At 60.6% G+C, this 17,662-nt stretch overlaps 2 protein-coding genes across 3 annotated transcripts; both read right to left on the minus strand.

The window, feature by feature from the left end:
* Positions 1-8: 8 nt before the first annotated feature.
* KCNK7 (potassium two pore domain channel subfamily K member 7) lies at positions 9-3,901 on the minus strand. Of its 2 annotated transcripts, XM_079787452.1 has the most exons (3): positions 2,739-3,901; positions 1,012-1,410; positions 9-713 (listed from the first exon to the last, which is right to left on the minus strand). In XM_079787452.1, the coding sequence occupies exons 1-3, from the start codon at positions 3,055-3,057 to the stop codon at positions 499-501; spliced, it is 933 nt and encodes a 310-aa protein (XP_079643578.1). In that variant the 5' UTR covers positions 3,058-3,901; the 3' UTR covers positions 9-498. The 2 variants fall into 2 exon arrangements, with proteins under 2 accessions (XP_079643578.1, XP_079643577.1); XM_079787451.1 differs by having other exon boundaries at positions 614-1,410.
* A 769-nt stretch (positions 3,902-4,670) lies between these two features.
* On the minus strand, positions 4,671-17,541 carry MAP3K11 (mitogen-activated protein kinase kinase kinase 11). The gene is made up of 10 exons (XM_079789044.1): positions 16,037-17,541; positions 11,571-11,751; positions 11,237-11,385; positions 10,976-11,151; positions 10,619-10,862; positions 10,027-10,140; positions 9,308-9,443; positions 9,123-9,214; positions 5,975-6,352; positions 4,671-5,360 (listed from the first exon to the last, which is right to left on the minus strand). The coding sequence occupies exons 1-10, from the start codon at positions 16,770-16,772 to the stop codon at positions 5,023-5,025; spliced, it is 2,544 nt and encodes an 847-aa protein (XP_079645170.1). The 5' UTR covers positions 16,773-17,541; the 3' UTR covers positions 4,671-5,022.
* Positions 17,542-17,662: the final 121 nt, after the last annotated feature.

Here is a 17,662-nt window from a genome sequence, read left to right on the forward strand (position 1 = left end):
GGCTGTGCGGGCTTGGAGGTTCCCAGATGCCAATGGAGGCGGGACCCTCCAAGGTTGATGGGGCTTTGGGGTGACTGTGGGCAACAACCATTTCCAAAGAAGAGACAAACACAGAGTTGGGATTGTTGACCATTTTATTTTATTTTTTTAAAGTCTCACTCTTTTTTAAAAATATATTTTTATTGATTTCAGAGAGGAAGGAGAGGGAGAGAGAGAGATAGAAACATCAATGATGAGAGAGACTCATCGATCGGCCGCCTCCTGCACGTCCCATTGGGGATTGGGCCCACAACCCAGCGTGTGCCCTTGACTGGAATTGAACCTGGGACCCTTCAGTCTGAAGGCTGACGCTCTATCCACCGAGCCAAACCAGCTAGGGCAACCATTTTATTTTTTGTTAACATTTTATTCTCTGAAGTTCCCACATCCACGCTTCCCCTTCACCTCTAGAGGAGTCCTCCTCAGGCTTCTTCACCTGAAAGGAGTTAACTCCATCACCTAACACCTGTCAGCAGGCGGGGCCTGTTCTGGGGCTGCAGTTGAGGGGGGCAGGGTGCTCAGAGCCAGTTCATCCTGACCCAGGATGCCACCCTGGTCCTCAGCAGTCAAAGGGCCACTGGACCCAAAGAACTTCACCAAGGCACGGACCTGGGGCAGCTCCGAGACCGTCTCCACTGCCAGCAGCATGGCCAGGAGCCCCAGGAGCAAGTAACCTGGGGAGAAAAGGTTCTGGGGCAGCTTTGGGGATGCGACGATGCTCTCTGCCCACCCTCTAGCCCAGTGGTCGGCAAACTGCGGCTCGCGAGCCACATGCGGCTGGTGAGCTGAGGTTTGCCGCTCTGTTGACTAATGAGTTTGCCGACCACTGCTCTAGCCTGGTGACCCACCCTGGTACCTGATGCCACTCACAATTCCCTACACCTGTGAGGCTCGGCCTCCCCCAGTGGTGTATGGGAGTTGTAGTCCAGGCTCCTCTCCTCCCACTGGGTGCTCGTTGGCAGCTGAACTCACCAAGAAGTGCGATCTGGCCAAGGTGGTAAAGCACTGGGTTCAGGTCACGGCCACGACCCGGCAGCAGGTCCCCCAGGCCGATGGTGCTGAGTGAGCCGAAGCAGAAGTAGATGGCCTCCAGCAGGCTGTAGCTGCCCTGCAGACCCCACAGCAACAGCGCTGGCAGCAGCACGAAGGTACCAGCCACTAGCAGGCCCAGTCCAAGTGCCTGCAGCAACGCGGCCCTGGCTGGGGTCAGCTGCCAGCGGACAGCTGCCCAGGCCACCGGGCAGCTGAGCAGAGGCAGCAGGCCGTGGCGCAGGGTGGCCACAAGGGCTAGGGAAGCGGGCAGCCCCAGGGCCGCGTAGACCACACAGAAGGCCTTTCCGCCTGCTGATAGTGGGGCCATGTGGCCATAACCTGAACAGGAGGAAGACGGTGGGCAATGAGTCCTTGTGTGCAACGCCGGCTAGGGTCCCCACTTCCCCCAACAAGCCTCAGTGGAAGGCTGCCCTCTAGTGGCTGAAACTGCTGGGACCGCTCCGGCTCCGGCTCTGGCTCTGCTCCTCATCAACCGGAGAGCCTTGGGCAAGTCCCTTCACCTCTTTGGACTACTCTTTTATTTTCTGGAAAATGGAAAATTAAAAGAGACAGTCTGCCCTCTTGTAGCTGGGACAATTCTGAGAATTGCTGTCCTGCCCCAGAGGGAGCCTGGCTTTCTAAGAACCCTAGCTCTGCCCTTGACCGATACTTCTGCACTCACTGGGCAGGGCATCACCCACCCTTTCATTCCCCAAAGGGGTTTCGCGTTATCCTGCGAGCTGGGCCTTGCGCTGGAACCTGGGTCTGCTCAGGCCCTGCCATGCGCTGGGGGAGACGGGCAGGACAATCTGTCAAGGCTCTCCCCAGGAAGAGCTGCCGAAGAGGCCGCTGCCCGAGAAGGCCTCAGCGCCAGAACAGCGTGTGGAAAGCAGGGAGATGAGAGAGCGGGAGGACAGGACCAGCCAGTCCAGAGCTTGGAGGAGCCAGGCAGTGGTGGGACCAGGAGACAAAAGGGAGTGGTGGGGACAGGCGCCCCGGAGAGCCTGTGCTCTGCCCAGAAGGGCAGGCCCGTTCCGCTCCTGCCGGCCGTGCCACACAGGAATCCTGGCTCAATGCAAATAGGTTTCCTGATTTTTCCAACCGAAGTTGGAAAACAGATGAATAAAAAAAATATTTGGAGACTTTGCTGACAAAAAAACACCAACCAAAAAAGCCAGGGCTGTGTGTCCCGTGGCTTTATTTCTTCGGCCCCTCGCACACACTGTTCCCTCTGCCAGGAACTCCCCCATCCCTCAGATCTGTGCCCTGGCTAACATCCCGTCAAGACTTCTCACCGAGGAGCCTTCCCTCACGTTCCCTCCGGGGTCAGTGCTGCTCATCTGTTCTCCCAGGTCCACTCCACTTCCCTCCGCCCAAGAGTCCATCCCGTGATGCGTTCCCTGCCTTGCTGCAGGCCCATGGGGTCTGGGCACCTCTCCTGGGTCTCCAAGTGTGCCTTGGGGTGGGGCTGGGGAGGCCACACCCCTCCTGGCAGCTGAAGTTGAGGCACCAGTTGGGGTGTGTTGGTGTGGAGAGACCCAGCTGTGATGTCAGGCCTAATAGGGCCTGGGCTCTGTCTGGCACTTTGGAGCTGGGGGAAGGGTTGTACCCCCAGGGACCCCAGGAATTAGGAGGCGCCCTTCTGCCTGGCCACCTGGCAGCCTTACCCGTGGTGGTGAGGATGCTGGCAGTGAAGAGCAGGGCTGAGGGCAGATCCCAGTTCCCAGCCTTTGAGACATTGCCCAGGCTGGAGATCCCATGGGCCTGGGCTGCCAGGGCGGTGCCCAGCAGCTCCTCCAGTGCCCCGGTTGGCAAGCATGCCCCATACTCCGCCTGGAAGGTGGCCAGCTCGGCCCTGAGCTGGGCCTGGAGCCGGCGTGCTGGGGGCCCCTCCAGGGCCTGGAGCACCGCAGCCCCAAGGCCCAGAGCCAGCAGGTGAGCCGCCATCAGCAGCCCATATCGCGCCCAGGGCCGCAGCCCCCCCATGGTGTGCTGCCTGGGAGTCTGAGGTGTCCTGGAAGCTGGCTGCTCCACCTCAGGCAACTGGGAGGGTTGGCAGGTGGGGCCGGGAGGAGGTGCTGCGTGGGTGGCTGAGAGTGAGGGAAGCCTGGGACACCGCTGGGGTGAGTGTGAATGGGAGGGAGGAGGCAGCTCAGGCTCGGAGATGAGCTGGATCACTCCTCCCAGTTTCTACGGCCATTATTTGCCCAATTCCCCAAAGCTGGGTGGCGAGGACCAGGTGGAGGAAGGCGAGGCCCGGAGAGGTAAATGACTGGCTTAAAACCACACGGCAGTGGTTTACCCAGGGGCACGACCACTCGGTCACACACACCCCGTCCACTCAGCCGTGGCTTGGATCCCGAGGACACAGCGGGAGAGGACAGACGCACATCCCTTCCTTTGTGGTGTTCACACAAGAAACCTGTTGGCAAGGAAGCATGCGGTTCACACGGTCCTCCGCTCCCTGAAGGAAACCCCTGGGCAATGGGCGAGCTCTGGGGCAGGCAGGGGCTCTCGCTGGGAAGGTTCCTGTAGGAGTGACCGTTCAGCTGGGGATAGAAGAGGCTGGTCAAGGTGGGAAAGAGCTGGGGTGAGAGGAACGGGCTGTGAGGGTAAGGACACAGGGCCTTGAGGACACGTGGCCCGGAGACCTAGGGGGGCATTACTGTATGCATCCTGGACGGAAGGTAGTGGCCTGGGCAGCCGAGTGGGACAGGAATATGGGATTGGGATGGGTCTGGTGGGGACAAGGGTGGCAGGGCGTTGAGGACACAGAGCACCTGGGACAGATGGTGCTGTCAGGTCTCCATTCCAAGTCCTTCCTGGTAACCCCCCCCCCCCCCCAAACCCCGAACACTGGAGTGAGCCTGGCTGCCATGGACCATGAGGGGAGGGGAGCCCAGACTGGGACTCCCATCAACCTCAGAACCCCATGGTAGTAAGGAAAGTGTGAGTGGAGCCAGGTGCCAGGGTAGGTCACTCCTGTGTCCAGACCCTGGGATAGACAGTCAGACAGTCAGGACAAACCTCCCAAATGCTGCCCAGAGGGCTGTGTTCCTGCGGTCAGCGAGCTCCCGGGTTGGGAGCAGCATGGCCGAGTCCCAGGGGAGGGCACACGAGCTGGCCGCAGAGGCTAGGCAGGGGCCTTCCGGCAGCAGGACTACTCTGTGGTCACCTGCAATGGCGGGAAGAGCCTGGCAAGGGTGGGAGGTGGGTGAGGCCAGTCTGTGTGGGTGCCAGGGAGGCTGACAAGGGCCTTGAATGCCTGACTGAAGCCGGTGGACTTGATCCCAGGAGAGGGGTGTGGTGCACGGCACCAGCCCAGGCCCAGGCCGACTGCCCGTCTGCTGGGGGCATGAAGTCCCCAGCATCGTGTGATGGGTCGGATCCCTGGTTACTTCCAAGAACGGTGACAGGCTGTGCTTGGAGAGATAGCTTGGGGAGTTTATTTGGCTTCATTGGATCCTGAGGCCAAGGCCCCAACCCTGGCCGGGGCAGCAGGAAGGCACCTAGAGAACCCTGGCCCTAGATGACCCCCAGGGCAGGGGGTTCAGGCACTAAGCCCTGGGGCAGGGGCCACAGTAGCAGGACTTGGTCAAAAGTGCTGGTGACAGCTGAGGCCGGCCCCTCTCCCTCGCACCTCCCCTCCTCCCTGCGCTACCCCTGGGGGCAATTCCCTGAGACAGGCTATGGTCCTCCCAACCAGCTGGGTACAGTGTCAGGCCCCAGTGGGGCAGGTGAAGTCGGGGGACCCACAGGTTGCAGGTATGCGGGGGGTGCAGGCCCCCCATCCAGTGTGAAGGCTTCCTGTGCAGTGTAGTGTTCCTGACCCCCAAAGGGGGCGGGTCCCTGGGGGAAGCCAGGGCAGCGACAGAGGCTGGTCCGGCTCCTGTTCCAGTGTATGCTGTGGCTCCTCGGGGGCAGCTGGAGCGTGGGGAGCAGCTGGTCCACTCACGGCCCTGCCTCCGGCATCCACGGGGCCTGGGCACCCATGTCTTTGGTCTGCGCCCTGCAGTCCTGAGGCCCCCCCCGGAAGGGGTTGGCAGGTGGAGAGTCCCAGAAAGGGTCTGAGTCTGGGAACAAGGTCCAGGGCGCCCGGCGGGGCGCAGGCTGTGGCGAGGGCAGGGGCGAAGGCCGCGGTCCAGCTGACACGAAGCTCCACGGGTCAATGCGGCTGCGAAGGGGTGAGGGCCGAGGTCGGCTGATGAGGCCCAGGGGCGGTGAGCGTGGGGTACCGGGGGTGCCAGGAGCAGAGCGGGATATCCCTGGCGGGGGTGAAACAGTGCTTCCTGTGAAGAGTGGGAGAGGAGCAGAGGGTCAGGCAGCACCTACTCTTGGGTCCCCAGGAGGCATGCCCTGCTCTGGGCCTGTTCTCCCATCTGCACAGCGAGCTGCTTGACTCATCACTTCACGGCCCCTCATGCTCCGTGGAGCCTGTTTGTAATGCAGGTGAGGAGCCTCTGGAGCAGGCGGGCCTGGGCCTGGATCCCAGCCCTACCGCTGGGTAGTGGGAGCCACAGGTCCCTTGCTCTCCCTGTGCCTTCAATGTCCTCACTTAAAGATGGGTCTAACAGGAGCAGCTATTCTCAGGGCTCCTTGTCCCCACCAGACCCTTGTCCCCACCTGAGACAATCTCTGTGACCTGGCGCACGCAGGCAACTAGCAGGCGTCTGCCATCACTGTTGTCACCATTATTCCTTTTATTTCACAACCAGCCTGGCGGGCCCCGCTCCACTCCTGAGCACTGGTGGCTGAACTTGGAATTCAGTTCCTTTCAAGCATGCCCAGCGCCCAGGTGTGGGGCCCCGTGGAGACCAGGGGGCCTGGCCCTGCTGCCCTGCATGTCCCCACCAGCCCTCCCTCCCTCCGTCACCGGGCAGGAGGCCTGCACGGGGCCACTCACCGCGCCTCCCTTCCTCGCGTCTGGGACTCTTGGCCGAAGGCTGGCCTGCAGGGACACCCAGCTCCAGCAGCAGGGGCGCAGGGGTGGGTGGGCCTGGGGCGTCGGGGCTCAACCGGGAAGCGGGGGCTTCAGGCGTCTTGGGGGAAGAGCGGATGAGCCGGGAGGGGAGTGAGGAAGGGCTGGGAGACAGGGTGGGGGGCGTTGGCTGGGGCTCCCCACGCGGCTGCAGGTCGCGGCCGAGGCCCAGCGAGGCGAGCAGGGCAGTGCCGCGCAGCAGTGCACGCTGGATCAGCTTGGGGGTCCCGGAGCCGCCGCTGCGTTCAGCCGGGGCCGGCCGCCGGGGCTCCTCAGGCTCTGGGCTCGGCCGTGGGGGGTTACCTGGTGGCGAGGGAGGGGCATAGTTAGGGGATCTTCAGGTGGGGTGCTCTGGGATCCCCCCTTGGCCCTGGTGTGAGGACTGAGGTAACATCTCCCCTGACCCCGCCCATCGTGCCTCCCCCATCGCACACATCCAGGTCTTTCAGAAGTGGGGGCGCGGGGAGGCTGTGCAGGCCAAAGCAGCAGCAAGGGCAAAGCCTGGGAGGCAGCCAGGTGCCCTGGAGCCAGAGATGGAGGTGTAGGAGGAGGAAAAGGGGTCACCAGGCGGCAAGCATTGGCCAGATCCTCCATGGCCGCCAGGAGCACCTGCAGGGCCCGGGGACAGGATTAGGGCCTGAGCCCTCCGCCCACGTTCTTCCTGGATGGGCAGAGCCTGGTCCTTCGGCCTGCCTGTCCCCACTTCGGGGGTAGCTTATCTGGGGCAGCAGGTGAACTCCAATGTGCACAACAGCCCCGAGAGACACGCACCACTGTCCCTCGTCCCGAAATGAGCAAACGGGTTCAGAGAGGCCGCTGTTTGTGCCAGGCCCCAGCTGAACGGGGTAGGGCAGCGATGGCGAACCTATGGCACGTGTCAGCACTGACACGCGTAGCCATTTCTGACGACACGCGGCCACTGAGGCGGCCGCATGCCGAGGATGAAACATTTGCGAAATAATGTTTTTCCCTCAAAGTGACACACTACCCGAGTTATGCTCAGTTTTTTGGCCAAGTTTGACACACCAAGCTCAAAAGGTTGCCCATCACTGGTTTAGGGAATGACGTTGACTGATCTCATTCCGCAAGAGTCCCAGGATCAGAGAGGTTAAGGGCTTGTCTAAGGCTGCACAGCCACCATGGGGTGGAGCAGGCCTCACTCTGGGGCAACAGAGCCTTTGCTCTCCACCACTTCCCAACCTTTCTGCTCTGGATTTCTGGACATCTGTGTCCTAGGCGTGGGCCTCGGGGACCCGTCAAACCCCAATTCTGTCCGGCCCTCCTTGGCTCTAGAACCTGCCATGGCTCTCCATGGCCCCTAGAAGGAAGTCCACGCTCCTTGGCTGGGCTTTCAAAGTCCTCCCAGCCTTGCCCCTCCACCTCCCCTTTCTCTTTGGGCCAAGCGTTACCGTGGGCCTGCCTGGAGTGGAGCACTGGGCGGGTGTCAAGAGAAAGAACTAAAACTGGGGAAAATGAGCTTCTACTTTGAATCAGACCTTGGTGGTATTTTTTTTTTTTTTTTGTGGGGGGAGTGTCCCTGTTCTCAGCCACAACCCTTACCCAGTCTCTCTGCCTCTGAAGACAGGTCTCAGTTGCATAAAAACTCCCATCATTTTCAGGCTCTTCCTTAACGGGTGCCTGCTTATCTTTCCAGCTTTGCTCACTCACTCACTCGACAAACTTCTGCTGACAAACTTCCATCGTCAGGGCCGCACGGGGCTTCACAGACCAGGAGGTGCAGGCCTAGTGCTCTCCGTCACTGCCTGGCTCTCAGCCCTGCTCTGCGTTCCAGCCAGACTGCCTTTGCTCAGGTCTGGTGAGCCCCACGTCTGCGCACACACCATTCCCTCTGCCCAGCACACCTTTCCCACCCAGCTCAGACGTCGCCTCCTCTGTGACGCTGGCATTGTAATTTGTAATAAGAAATATATACTTGGTCTTCCTCTCATTCCAGGCACAGAGCTCCTAAAACCCTGGGAATTTTCTAAGTGACAGAGTGACAAAGGTAAAAGGAGCACCTTTTAAAATCCGTAACAAGCCCCTTTGACCACTCCTGAGTTCACAGTGATGGGGTGACTTTTGGAAAGCCCTTAGGGATAGGGGTCTGGTCGCCAGAGGAACCAGCCACATCATTAGAGTTGGAACTTTCCAGGGAGGAGAGGGGAGGGGCTGGAGATTGAGTTCAGTCACGATGTTTTCATCGATCCATCATATCCACTTCATGAAGCCTCTATAAAAACCCCGGCGGAAGGGGCTCGGAGAACTTCCGGGACCGTGACCATCTGGGCGCTGGGAAAGTGGTGCGTGCGGAGAGGGTGCTAGTGCCCACGCCCCTTCCCATGTCCCTTGCCCTGTGCATCTCTTTCATCTGGCTGTTCTTGATCTGATCCTTTATAACAAACCGGTAATCCAGTAAGTAACCTTTTCCCGAGTTCTGTGAGATGCTCTAGCAAATTATCAAACCCGAGGAGGGCTTGTGGGAACCTCCAATTGATAGCCAGTCGGTCAGAAACACAGGTGACAACCTGGACTTGCCACTGGCATCTGAAGTGGGAGCAGTCTGGAGGGACTGAGCCCTTAGCCGGTGGGGTCCAGGTAACTCACTCCAGGCAAATAGTGTCAGAAATGAACTGAACCGGAGTGGAAGGAAGTTCTTGCAGGGGGCTGGGAGGTTAAGGTCATGTACTCTTGCGGGCGACTGGAGGGCGGCTTGGCTAGGGGAACCCAGTGCTCAGCCGGTGGCTGGGCTGGGGCAGGTGATGTCCTTTCAGGTAACCATTCCATCTTCCCTCCCTCCCTAGAGCCTGCCGAGGGCACAGTGACTGCCTTGGGGCCAGGGAAGTGCCCTCTCCCAGGCCAGGCCTGCCAGGGGGGCCAGAGAGCCAGGAAAGAGCCCTCTTCAGACTCTGGGCTCCCTGAGGTTGGGCTTTATCCAGCTCAGTTGTGGGCCTACAGTTCAAAACTGGGTTCTAGGGCTCGCTTTGCTGTGCCTGCTGGCTTCTGGTAGTCTCCCCACGGTCCCCACAGAGAGAGTACAGCAAAAAGCCTTCTGCTGGGCAACAAGGCCACTCACCATTGAGTGTTGGGGGTGTGGAAGGAGATCCTAAGGGGGAGGAATCCTCTGAATCCAGGTACCAGGTGGCTTCGTCCATGCGGGACCTTCTCCTGGTTACAGGAAGGGAAGGGAGTTGTGCTTTGTGAGTCTCAGGACTGTTGGAAGGCAGATAATACTGGAGTTGGGGGCACTCAGGCACTCACCTCCCATTCTGGGCTTCCCCAGGCTTGGGGGAACTGGGACCCCAGGCCCAGCATGCTCGGCGTTCTCCATTGCTCGAGTCCTCCTGACGTCGGGGGGACTGGCGGCCCCATGCCTGGCCTGGTTCTGCAGGCTCCACTGTGGAGGGAAAACCAATGGAGTCTGAGCTGAGGGCAAGGCTCTGGTCCGTGTGCTCTCCCATCATAAGAACCGGGCTCCGGGGTAACATGTTAGAGGATGGGAGCAGGCCGGCTCCAATCCATCCCCGGGTGGGCTTTGGGCCACAGAGAACTTAACAGAACTGGGGCTTCATAGGTGGGTTTGGGTCCTGGGGTGGGCAGCAGGGGTTGGGGGGCATCTCATCTAGTCCTACAGACACCGCAGAAATCGACCTGGGTTTGAATTCTGCTCTATTATTAGCTGTGTAATGTTAGGCAAGTTACTTTTTTCACTTTCCTTACTTATAAAACTTAAAAGGACAGCTCCCTCACAAAGTTATTGCGAGGAATTAAGTCAATATTAGCAAAATGTTTAGAAAAATGCGGACTCATAAAATTAGAAAATTCTAGTATCATACAACTGTTTGACGTTTTAAAAGTTAGTAAAACAAATGCTGCTTGGGGAACTCGAAGGTGCCAGTCTAGACTGATAGGGGAGGGAGACTGGGGCCGGGACCCACCGCCCAGGATCAGGTTTGACAGAAAGAGGTGAGGTTTCTTACACTGGATGGCCCGAAACCGGGGAAAGGTGGGTGAGTCCCCAGCTCCGACCTCGAAGACGTTTCTCCTCCGGTCCAGGCCGGGCGAGGCCTGCACAGTGATTCGGTGTTTGAAGTCTGGGTTTGGGAAGGAAGCAGGGCCAGTTCGTGGTGAAGGAGAGCCAAGATCCCAACCTGCAGGGGCCCTGGGCCAGCTCGTAGGCAGTGCGGGGACCGGGCCTGGCGCGATGGGAATGTGACTGGGGCCAGTTCACTGCCCTCCTGGGCCCCGGGCTCTCAGTAGGGAAAGCGGACCGCCTGCCTGGACTCCAGCACCCGGAGGAGAGCGAGAGCCGGAGCTTCCCAGAGGCCGCCGCCCCGCCCCGCCCCTCGGCCTTCCCGAACTTCCAGGATTCCCGCCCCTTCCCCGCTGCAGCCACTCTCAGGCCGACATGCAAATATTCCCGCCAGGACCCGCCCACAAACACGCCGAGTTCCAACCCCGACCAGCCTTCAGCTCACGGGCCCACCCACTAACTCCCCGAACCAATCAGCGCGAACGCCTGACCCCGCCCCCGCCGCCAATGGCGGGCGGCGCGCCGGGCCCGCCCCTTACCGAGTGGCATACTGATGCGCTCGCCGCCGTCGCGCGCGCGGAGCTTGCTGCGCTTGAAGGTGCCGCGGCGGCGGCGCACGTGCGGCCGCTCTCGGTCCACCTGCTGCAACAGCAGCGTCAGCTCGCGCTCGAACACCTCCAGCTCCCACTGAGCCAGCAGGTGTTCGCGCCGCCGCAGCTGCTCGGCCTGGGAACGCTGCTCACGCGCCGCGCGGGTCAGCTCCTCCTCGCGGCTCAGTAGTTCCTGTGCCCGGGACAGTGGGGTCAGTCCGATAGGGCCCTGGCGCCCGCCCCAACTCTCCGCCCAAAGGAGACCCGAGTGTCTCCTTCCAACCCCGGGACACTGACTCCTCCCACCTTTTCCTTGGCCCGCAGCTCGTCGAAAAGGCCTTGGATCTCACGCTTCCAGCCTTCCTGCATGGAATGGAAGGAGTCCCGCGGCATTTCCCGCAGGACCTGGGCCTCCAGCGCCTCCAACTGCTGCAGGATGGAGGCGAAGTCGGGCCTGCGGTGGGGGTCCTGCGCCCAACAATCTGGGGACACAGCATGGAGCGGGGACAGAATAAGAAGAGGTCTGTGGGTGGCTCTGTCCCTCACCCTCCCGCACCGTCCCCTTACCGGCCATGAGCTGTGCGAAGGGCTCGGGGCAGGTGGATGGGATGGGCAGTGTGAGCTTGTTAACAGCCACTCCGTAGGCTACAGCAAGGCAGTCGATGCCACGGTAGGGCACCTCTCCAGTCAGCAATTCCCACAGTAGCACCCCAAAGCTGTGGGAGAGAGAAGGGTGTGTCCTCTCTCCTCATTGCCATTTCACCCCAAAGCAACCAGGAACTAAATGGCTTGGGTCCCTCCCCCTGAGCTCCACCTGTCTGCCCAGCCCTAGATTTTGGCAGCCACATCTACCCGCTGCAGCCCCACAGCTGGCCCTGTCCAGCCTCCATCCAGGCCGCACCTCCAGACATCGCTGCCCTTAGAGAAGGTGGAAGCCTTGATGACCTCAGGAGCCATCCAGGCATAGGTGCCGGCGGCACTCATTTGTGTGGTTTTGTGCCACTCGCGGGCCAGGCCGAAGTCCGTGATCTTCAGGGTCTTGTGCTCCATGTCATCACCCTCAATGGGCTGCAGCAGCAGAACTGGGGAAGAGAGAGGCAGGACTGTGGTTGCTCCAGGCTCAGGTGGGAGGGACAAGGGAGGAGCTGGGAGCTAACTGTCCTCTGACAGACATCTAGCTGGGTACTGGGGGCATGGAGGTGATCTTGCCCGGGAAGGAGAGCTCGCTGCTGGAGCTGGGATGGAATCAGACAAAAGTAACAATACTGGGAAATGTTTCCCAGGATAAGCCATGCATTTTACACTCAGTTCTAGCAGTCACACACAAAAACGTTGTGAGGTAGGCATCATTATCCCCATGTTACCGATGAAGAAACTGAGCAAGGAAATGACTTGGCTAAGGTCCTAAACAAATTAAACAGAGATTCCAACCTGGTCTGTGTGGTTCCAAAGCCAGGCCTATAACTTTCTCCTAATACTGCATTGAATGGAAACTAGCAATATAGCAGCCTCTTAGCCCTGATGGCCTTAATTTCCAGAGAAACCTGTGTCTTATCATTTTGCTAAAGCAGGGGTGTGAATCAGAACCTCCCTTGGGGTGGGGAGCAGCAGGGAGCCCTTTGGGGAGAAAGGAAGCCCAACAGGCGCCACAGACCCCCGGTGCCCATGTCGCAGTGTGGCCGGTGCAGCCACTCCCGAGGGAGCGAGACTCCAAAAGATAACTCCTAACGCAGCTGGACGTGGAGAGAAAGGGAGGGGTCTGAGAAGATGATGGTTCTTGCCCAGAAAGGAGGAGCTTGGGATAAATGTAGGAGTGGATGGTTAGACTTGGCAGGGGCTCATGGCTTTGGCCCAAATGGGGCCACCATATCTGTACAGAGAGAAGCAGCAACTTGCAAACCTCTCATCAGGAAAAACATGGCTCAAACGAGAGGCGTTTTAGAGGACAAAGTAACAGAATCACCCAGGCTCGGGAAGGGCCTCTCCTGGTTGTAGAAAACTGCGCTGCAGAGGAGTGCCATCCAAGCCACGACATTTCTGAATCTGTGTCCTTCCAGAGCACACCTCAGCTCTCCTGCCCAGGTGGCAGCTTCATAACGGGGGCAGCACAGGGTACGTGGGGTGGAGTGCCAGCGTGCCACTCGGTCAGGGGCGGGCCCCAGCACCTAACGCAGCCCAGTGAGTCAGAGGAGACTTCTCAGAAAAGGTGGCAGAACCAGGGTACTCACTTTTCCAGGCCTAAAAGCCACAACTCCTGATCCTGCTCTGGCCAAGCTCTCTGGGCCTTGTGGGGGCATCTGGCTCCCCAACCCTTCCCCAATGTCCTTGTCTCCTGGGGCCTCTGACTGCTTGTGTTTCCTTCAGGGCCTCCCCTGCCCTCAGCCCTTTCAGTGCAGGTGGCCCTCAGGGCCTGGCCTCTCTGCCCACTGCTCCCAGACTGTTCTGGTCTCCCAGGTGCCAGCCACCCATTGGCATCTCCCATATTTGGACCTCTAGGCCAGAAGTCAGTTCAGCTGCCCATCAGCTGGCCTACCTGATGTCCACAGCCCCTCAACAACCACCTTCATCATCCCACCAGGCCCGGCAAATCTTCTTGCCATTTCTCCTAATTCAGAGAAATGTCCTACAATCTCCCCTCTCCTCTGAGCCCGACTGGGGCTGAGTCCTGAGCAGTTAATAAAGCCGAGGAGGGTTGTCATGAGATCCCACTTTTGAAAGCCTTAGCACAGGGTCTGACCCCCAGCATGAGCATGCTGAATGCCAGTTGTGCTGAAGACTCTGTCACTCACTCACATCTCTCTGCAGACTCTCTCTTCTCCATCCTCTATTACTCTGCTTGGCTGCTGGAGGCTCAGAACTGGACCATTTAGTAAACCCTAGAGGAGCTCATTCCCAAGGACTGCAACAGGCTGGGGGCAGGTGGCTGGAGTGGGACCAGCCAAAGGGGTCTGAGTGCCGGGGTTGGGAAGGGACTCCTGTCTCCTCTGGTGCCAGGACCCACCCATCCTCTTGAAGACCAGCCCTTGCTGCTTCCTGGCTGTGTCTCTAGCCACAGGTGAGACCTCACAGACTAGTGAAGCACCTTCTGTACCAGTGTCTCAGGCCGGCAGGCCAGCCGCTCCTGTTCAGCCAGCTAATCTGAGACCCGGATAACTCACCCAAAGTCTCAGGACTTCTTTGTACGGGCGGCCTGTCTGCCACCTCCCACCCCCGGCTTGACCTGACAACTTCAATGTCTCATCCTCTCCCCGGCATCTCCTGTTTTCCTCCAAGTGCTTTGAATTTGTCCCAACCCAAGTTGCTCTTCTGGTGTCTGATGTAGACCTCGGGAATGGGTGGTCAGGGGCCATCCGGAAGAGGGAGAGCTGGAGATCCCCCTCTCAGTGCCCTCTTAGGGCTCCCTGGCCCCAGCCCCCTCCCAGGCTGGCCTCTGTGGGGCTCGGGAGTGGCCTAGGCCGCTCACACCTCTTCCGCTTCCCTCCCATGGTCTCTACTTCTCCTTTCTGGGGGCCTGGCACAGGTCTCCAACTGGGGGGGTCCTTTGGGGGAGAATTGGGGGAGGTCAGCCCCAGGCCGGGCTGGCTGGTCAGTCCTGTGACTCGTGGGCCTGGAGAATTCCCCCTCCACTCCCCGCCAGGCTTCCTCACAAGGCCCCCATTGTCCAGGAAAATCACGCCATTGTTTCCTGCCTGCACCCCCCCAGTCCAGGGACTCCCCCGCCCCAATCCCGCAGACAGTACCTCAGGCCTAGGACTGGGGTCTGCAAGGTGGGAGGCCAGGCTCAGGGAGGCTGAGGGCACCCTGCCTGCCCTTTACCACCACCACCCAGACTCTGGGAGAGAAGCAGGGGAACTGGAGGGGAGTGGGGGTGCAATCCCTGGCTCCTTCCTCTCCCACAAGCCCCCCACCCCCAGCTCTTTCCTCCCCTGTAGGCAGCTGGACTGGGGAGGGAGCAGAGGCTGGAGCAGGGGCAGGAAGCTGGCTCAGGGGCAGCAGGAAATGCAGGAAGCGGTGGGGAGGGTGGGGAGCAGGGGCCTGGGCTATTGTTCCATTTTTTCTGGAAAGAAAACTGGAGGAAAAACAGAAGATGGAGTCCCCTCCCCCTGGGGCCTTCGGGGAATCCCCCTCAGGCTGGGCTGGGAGTGGGGGGTCCTAGATGGCTAGAACCGAGAAGTGAGGCCGAGAGGTGGGAACTGCCCCCGACTACAGATGACAGGAGGGGGTGGGTGGCTGGCAGGCATCCCCTGCCCCCCTCTGGCCCTGACTTGGATATCACCAGGGCCTGGCGTTCTCCCTCCAGGTCCCTTGTCCATGGTCTGCCCAGGCCAGGAGGCTCAACATATACATCTCACCCCTGCGAGAGCTGCCCATGCCTCTCCAGTAATCCACTGCCCTCCTGCGCTTCCTTTTGCTCTACAGCCTACCCCCTGGGCCTCCCCAGGCCCAGCCCTGTGTCCCCCCACTATGTGCTGGGCACTGCCTCCTGGCCTCTGCTCTTGTCAGGCCCTGCTGGACATTCAATGGGGCGCCTCTCTGAATGCTGACTGCCTTTGGCCGGTGTGAAGCTTGCCTGCTTGAAGCGCTCTGAACTTGTCACTCCTTGTTTTGGGTCCCTGCTGAGCAGTGTGCAATCCCAAATGGCTGAGGATGGAGGCCTAGTCCCACCACACCCACCCCAAGGGCTGATTCCAGGCGAGGCCCCGTTGGTGATCCAATCCACGAATGTCCACACTCACGACTGAGGACCTACTGTGTGCTGGCAGCAGACACCAGGGCTTGCCAAGACTGTTAAGCCATTTTCCCCTCCCCGTTACTCCCTTTTTACAGAGTCTGAAATTGAGGCTCTGAGTTGAAATAACCACCTAGAGGCCATGCAGCCAGGGGGAGGGGGAGGGCCGGAACTGCAGCCCACGACCACCAGGCTCTCCCCTCGGAGATCTCTGTGCTGGAGTACCTGCCCATCACAAGAGGAGGGGAGAGGAGAGAGCCAAAGCGCCAGTGTGAATTTTAGGGGACAGGAAGGTGAGTGCCCGCAGCCAGTGTTCTGCTACCTTGAGGCGCCATCGTTAGGCAGGATCATTGTGGCCCACCTGAGCGGTCCCAGTGTTTTAGCTGCTGGAATCTGGGGTCAAGCACTTCTCGGCTGGGGCCTGAGGGACTCTGGTGCCTGGTGCTCCTGCATGGGGGCAGTGGGCATCCCAGTCAACTGGGACTCCCCTCGGGCAAGAGCTCCTGCCTCTAGTACCACAGAGCCATCCGGGAGAGGGCTGGGAGCCAGGTTCCTTTCAGAGGCCAGGTAGCCCCAGGCAGGTTCAGCTGTGTGTGCTTGGGCCATGCCACCCTCCACCCCTGCTCCCCAAAACTCACTGTTGTTGGACTTGAGGTCTCGGTGGATGACGGGCACCAGGGCCTCACAATGCAGGTAGTGCATCCCACGGGCAATTTGCACGGCCCAGTTGACCAGCACGTGGGGGGGTACACGCCGCCCAGCCAGGGCCCGGCTGAGGGGACCACCAGCGGCGTACTCCATCACCAGGCACAGGTTGGGCTCCTCAAGGCACACCGCCTTGAGGGCAATGATGTTGGGGTGTGCCAGCATGGCGAAAAGCCGGGCCTCCTGGCGCACACTCTCAGCTGTCACACTGATGTCCTCATCGGGGTCCTGTCGAGCTGCCTTCACAGCCACCAGCTCACCTCGCCAGCTCCCGCGGTAGACCTTGCCGAAGCCACCAATGCCGATCACCTCCTCTAGCCGCAGCTCCTGGAAGCTGGCCACCTCACAGGGGGGCGGGCCGCCCCGAGACACATAGTTGGACGGAAAGATGCCTACCTGGCCGCCTACCTGGCCCGCCCACCAGCCCTCATCGCCGGAGATAGCTGCATCCCGGGACAGCACCTCCACACGGTCACCCTTCCGCAGGGCCAGCTCGTCCTGCCCGTTGGGCTCGTAGTCAAACAAGGCTGTCCACACAGGGTTGGCATAAGCCGCCGCTTTCGGGGACCCCTCTGGCCAGCTTCCGCCGCCGCCACCGCCGCCCCCACTGCCACCGCCGTTCCATGAACCCAGCGGGCTCTTGAGGAAGAGGTTCTTCAAGGGCTCCATGGCTGGGAGCTGGCGTCGGGGCGTGTGGGGGACCTTCCCTGGGTGCCCCTGGTCTCCACCCCTGCTGGCTGCGGAGGCCCTAGTCCTGGAAGCCGGGCATGCGGGCCCTGGCCCTCAGCCCCAGACCCACGCCTCTCTGGGGAGCCAGGAGTGTCGCCTCCTGGCCCGCCGCATCTCGGGCTTGCTGAGGAGGGCCAGCCGAGGCAGTGCGGTCAGGCTCGGGGGGTGGGACCCCGGGGTCTCCGGCGTCTCACCATTGCCAGCTCAGAAGGGCCTGGGCGTCCCTCCGCAGTCCCGGGAGCCTGGCTCCGGCGCCCGCCAAGTGGAAGGAGGAGCCGGCGAGGGGCAGCGGCCGGACTCCGGTTGGGTCTTTTCGCGCAGGGGTGGCTGGAGCGTCCCTAGCTGGGCCGAGCTGCCCCTTCCTGGCCCAGCTCCCTCGGCCCGACGGCTCCAACCCCCGTTCCCTTCTTCCTCCTCCCTTTGTACTTTGGCCCCGGGGGCGGGAGGCAGAGGTGGAGGGTGGAGTTTCACTTTTTTCCGCTCTTCTCCCTCCTGCAGGAAACAGCATCAGATGACGCGAGCTGGTAGCACCGCTCCCGGACCGGAGGCTGTGGGAGACGAAGCAGGGGAGTTCCCGGGTCGCGGTGGAGAAGAGACAGAGGAGGGAAGGGTAGACCCGGCCCCGGTCGAAGTTGTGTCTGATAAGGATGGGCCACCCTCCCTCTGCATCAGAGTCAGTTAAGAACCTGGCTTGGAAGTGGAGTAAACCCGAGTCTGGTCTCGGCTCCGACGTTGTGACCCATCCTCTCTGCGCCTCATTCTCCTGTCTGAAATGGGGGCTAGCTCTGCAGAGATAGTGGGGCGGGGGTGGGGGAGATTGGAGGACAGAA

The sequence above is a fragment of the Cnephaeus nilssonii genome (assembly GCF_951640355.1).
Source record: "Cnephaeus nilssonii genome assembly, chromosome: 13".
Classification (NCBI taxonomy): domain Eukaryota; kingdom Metazoa; phylum Chordata; class Mammalia; order Chiroptera; family Vespertilionidae; genus Cnephaeus; species Cnephaeus nilssonii.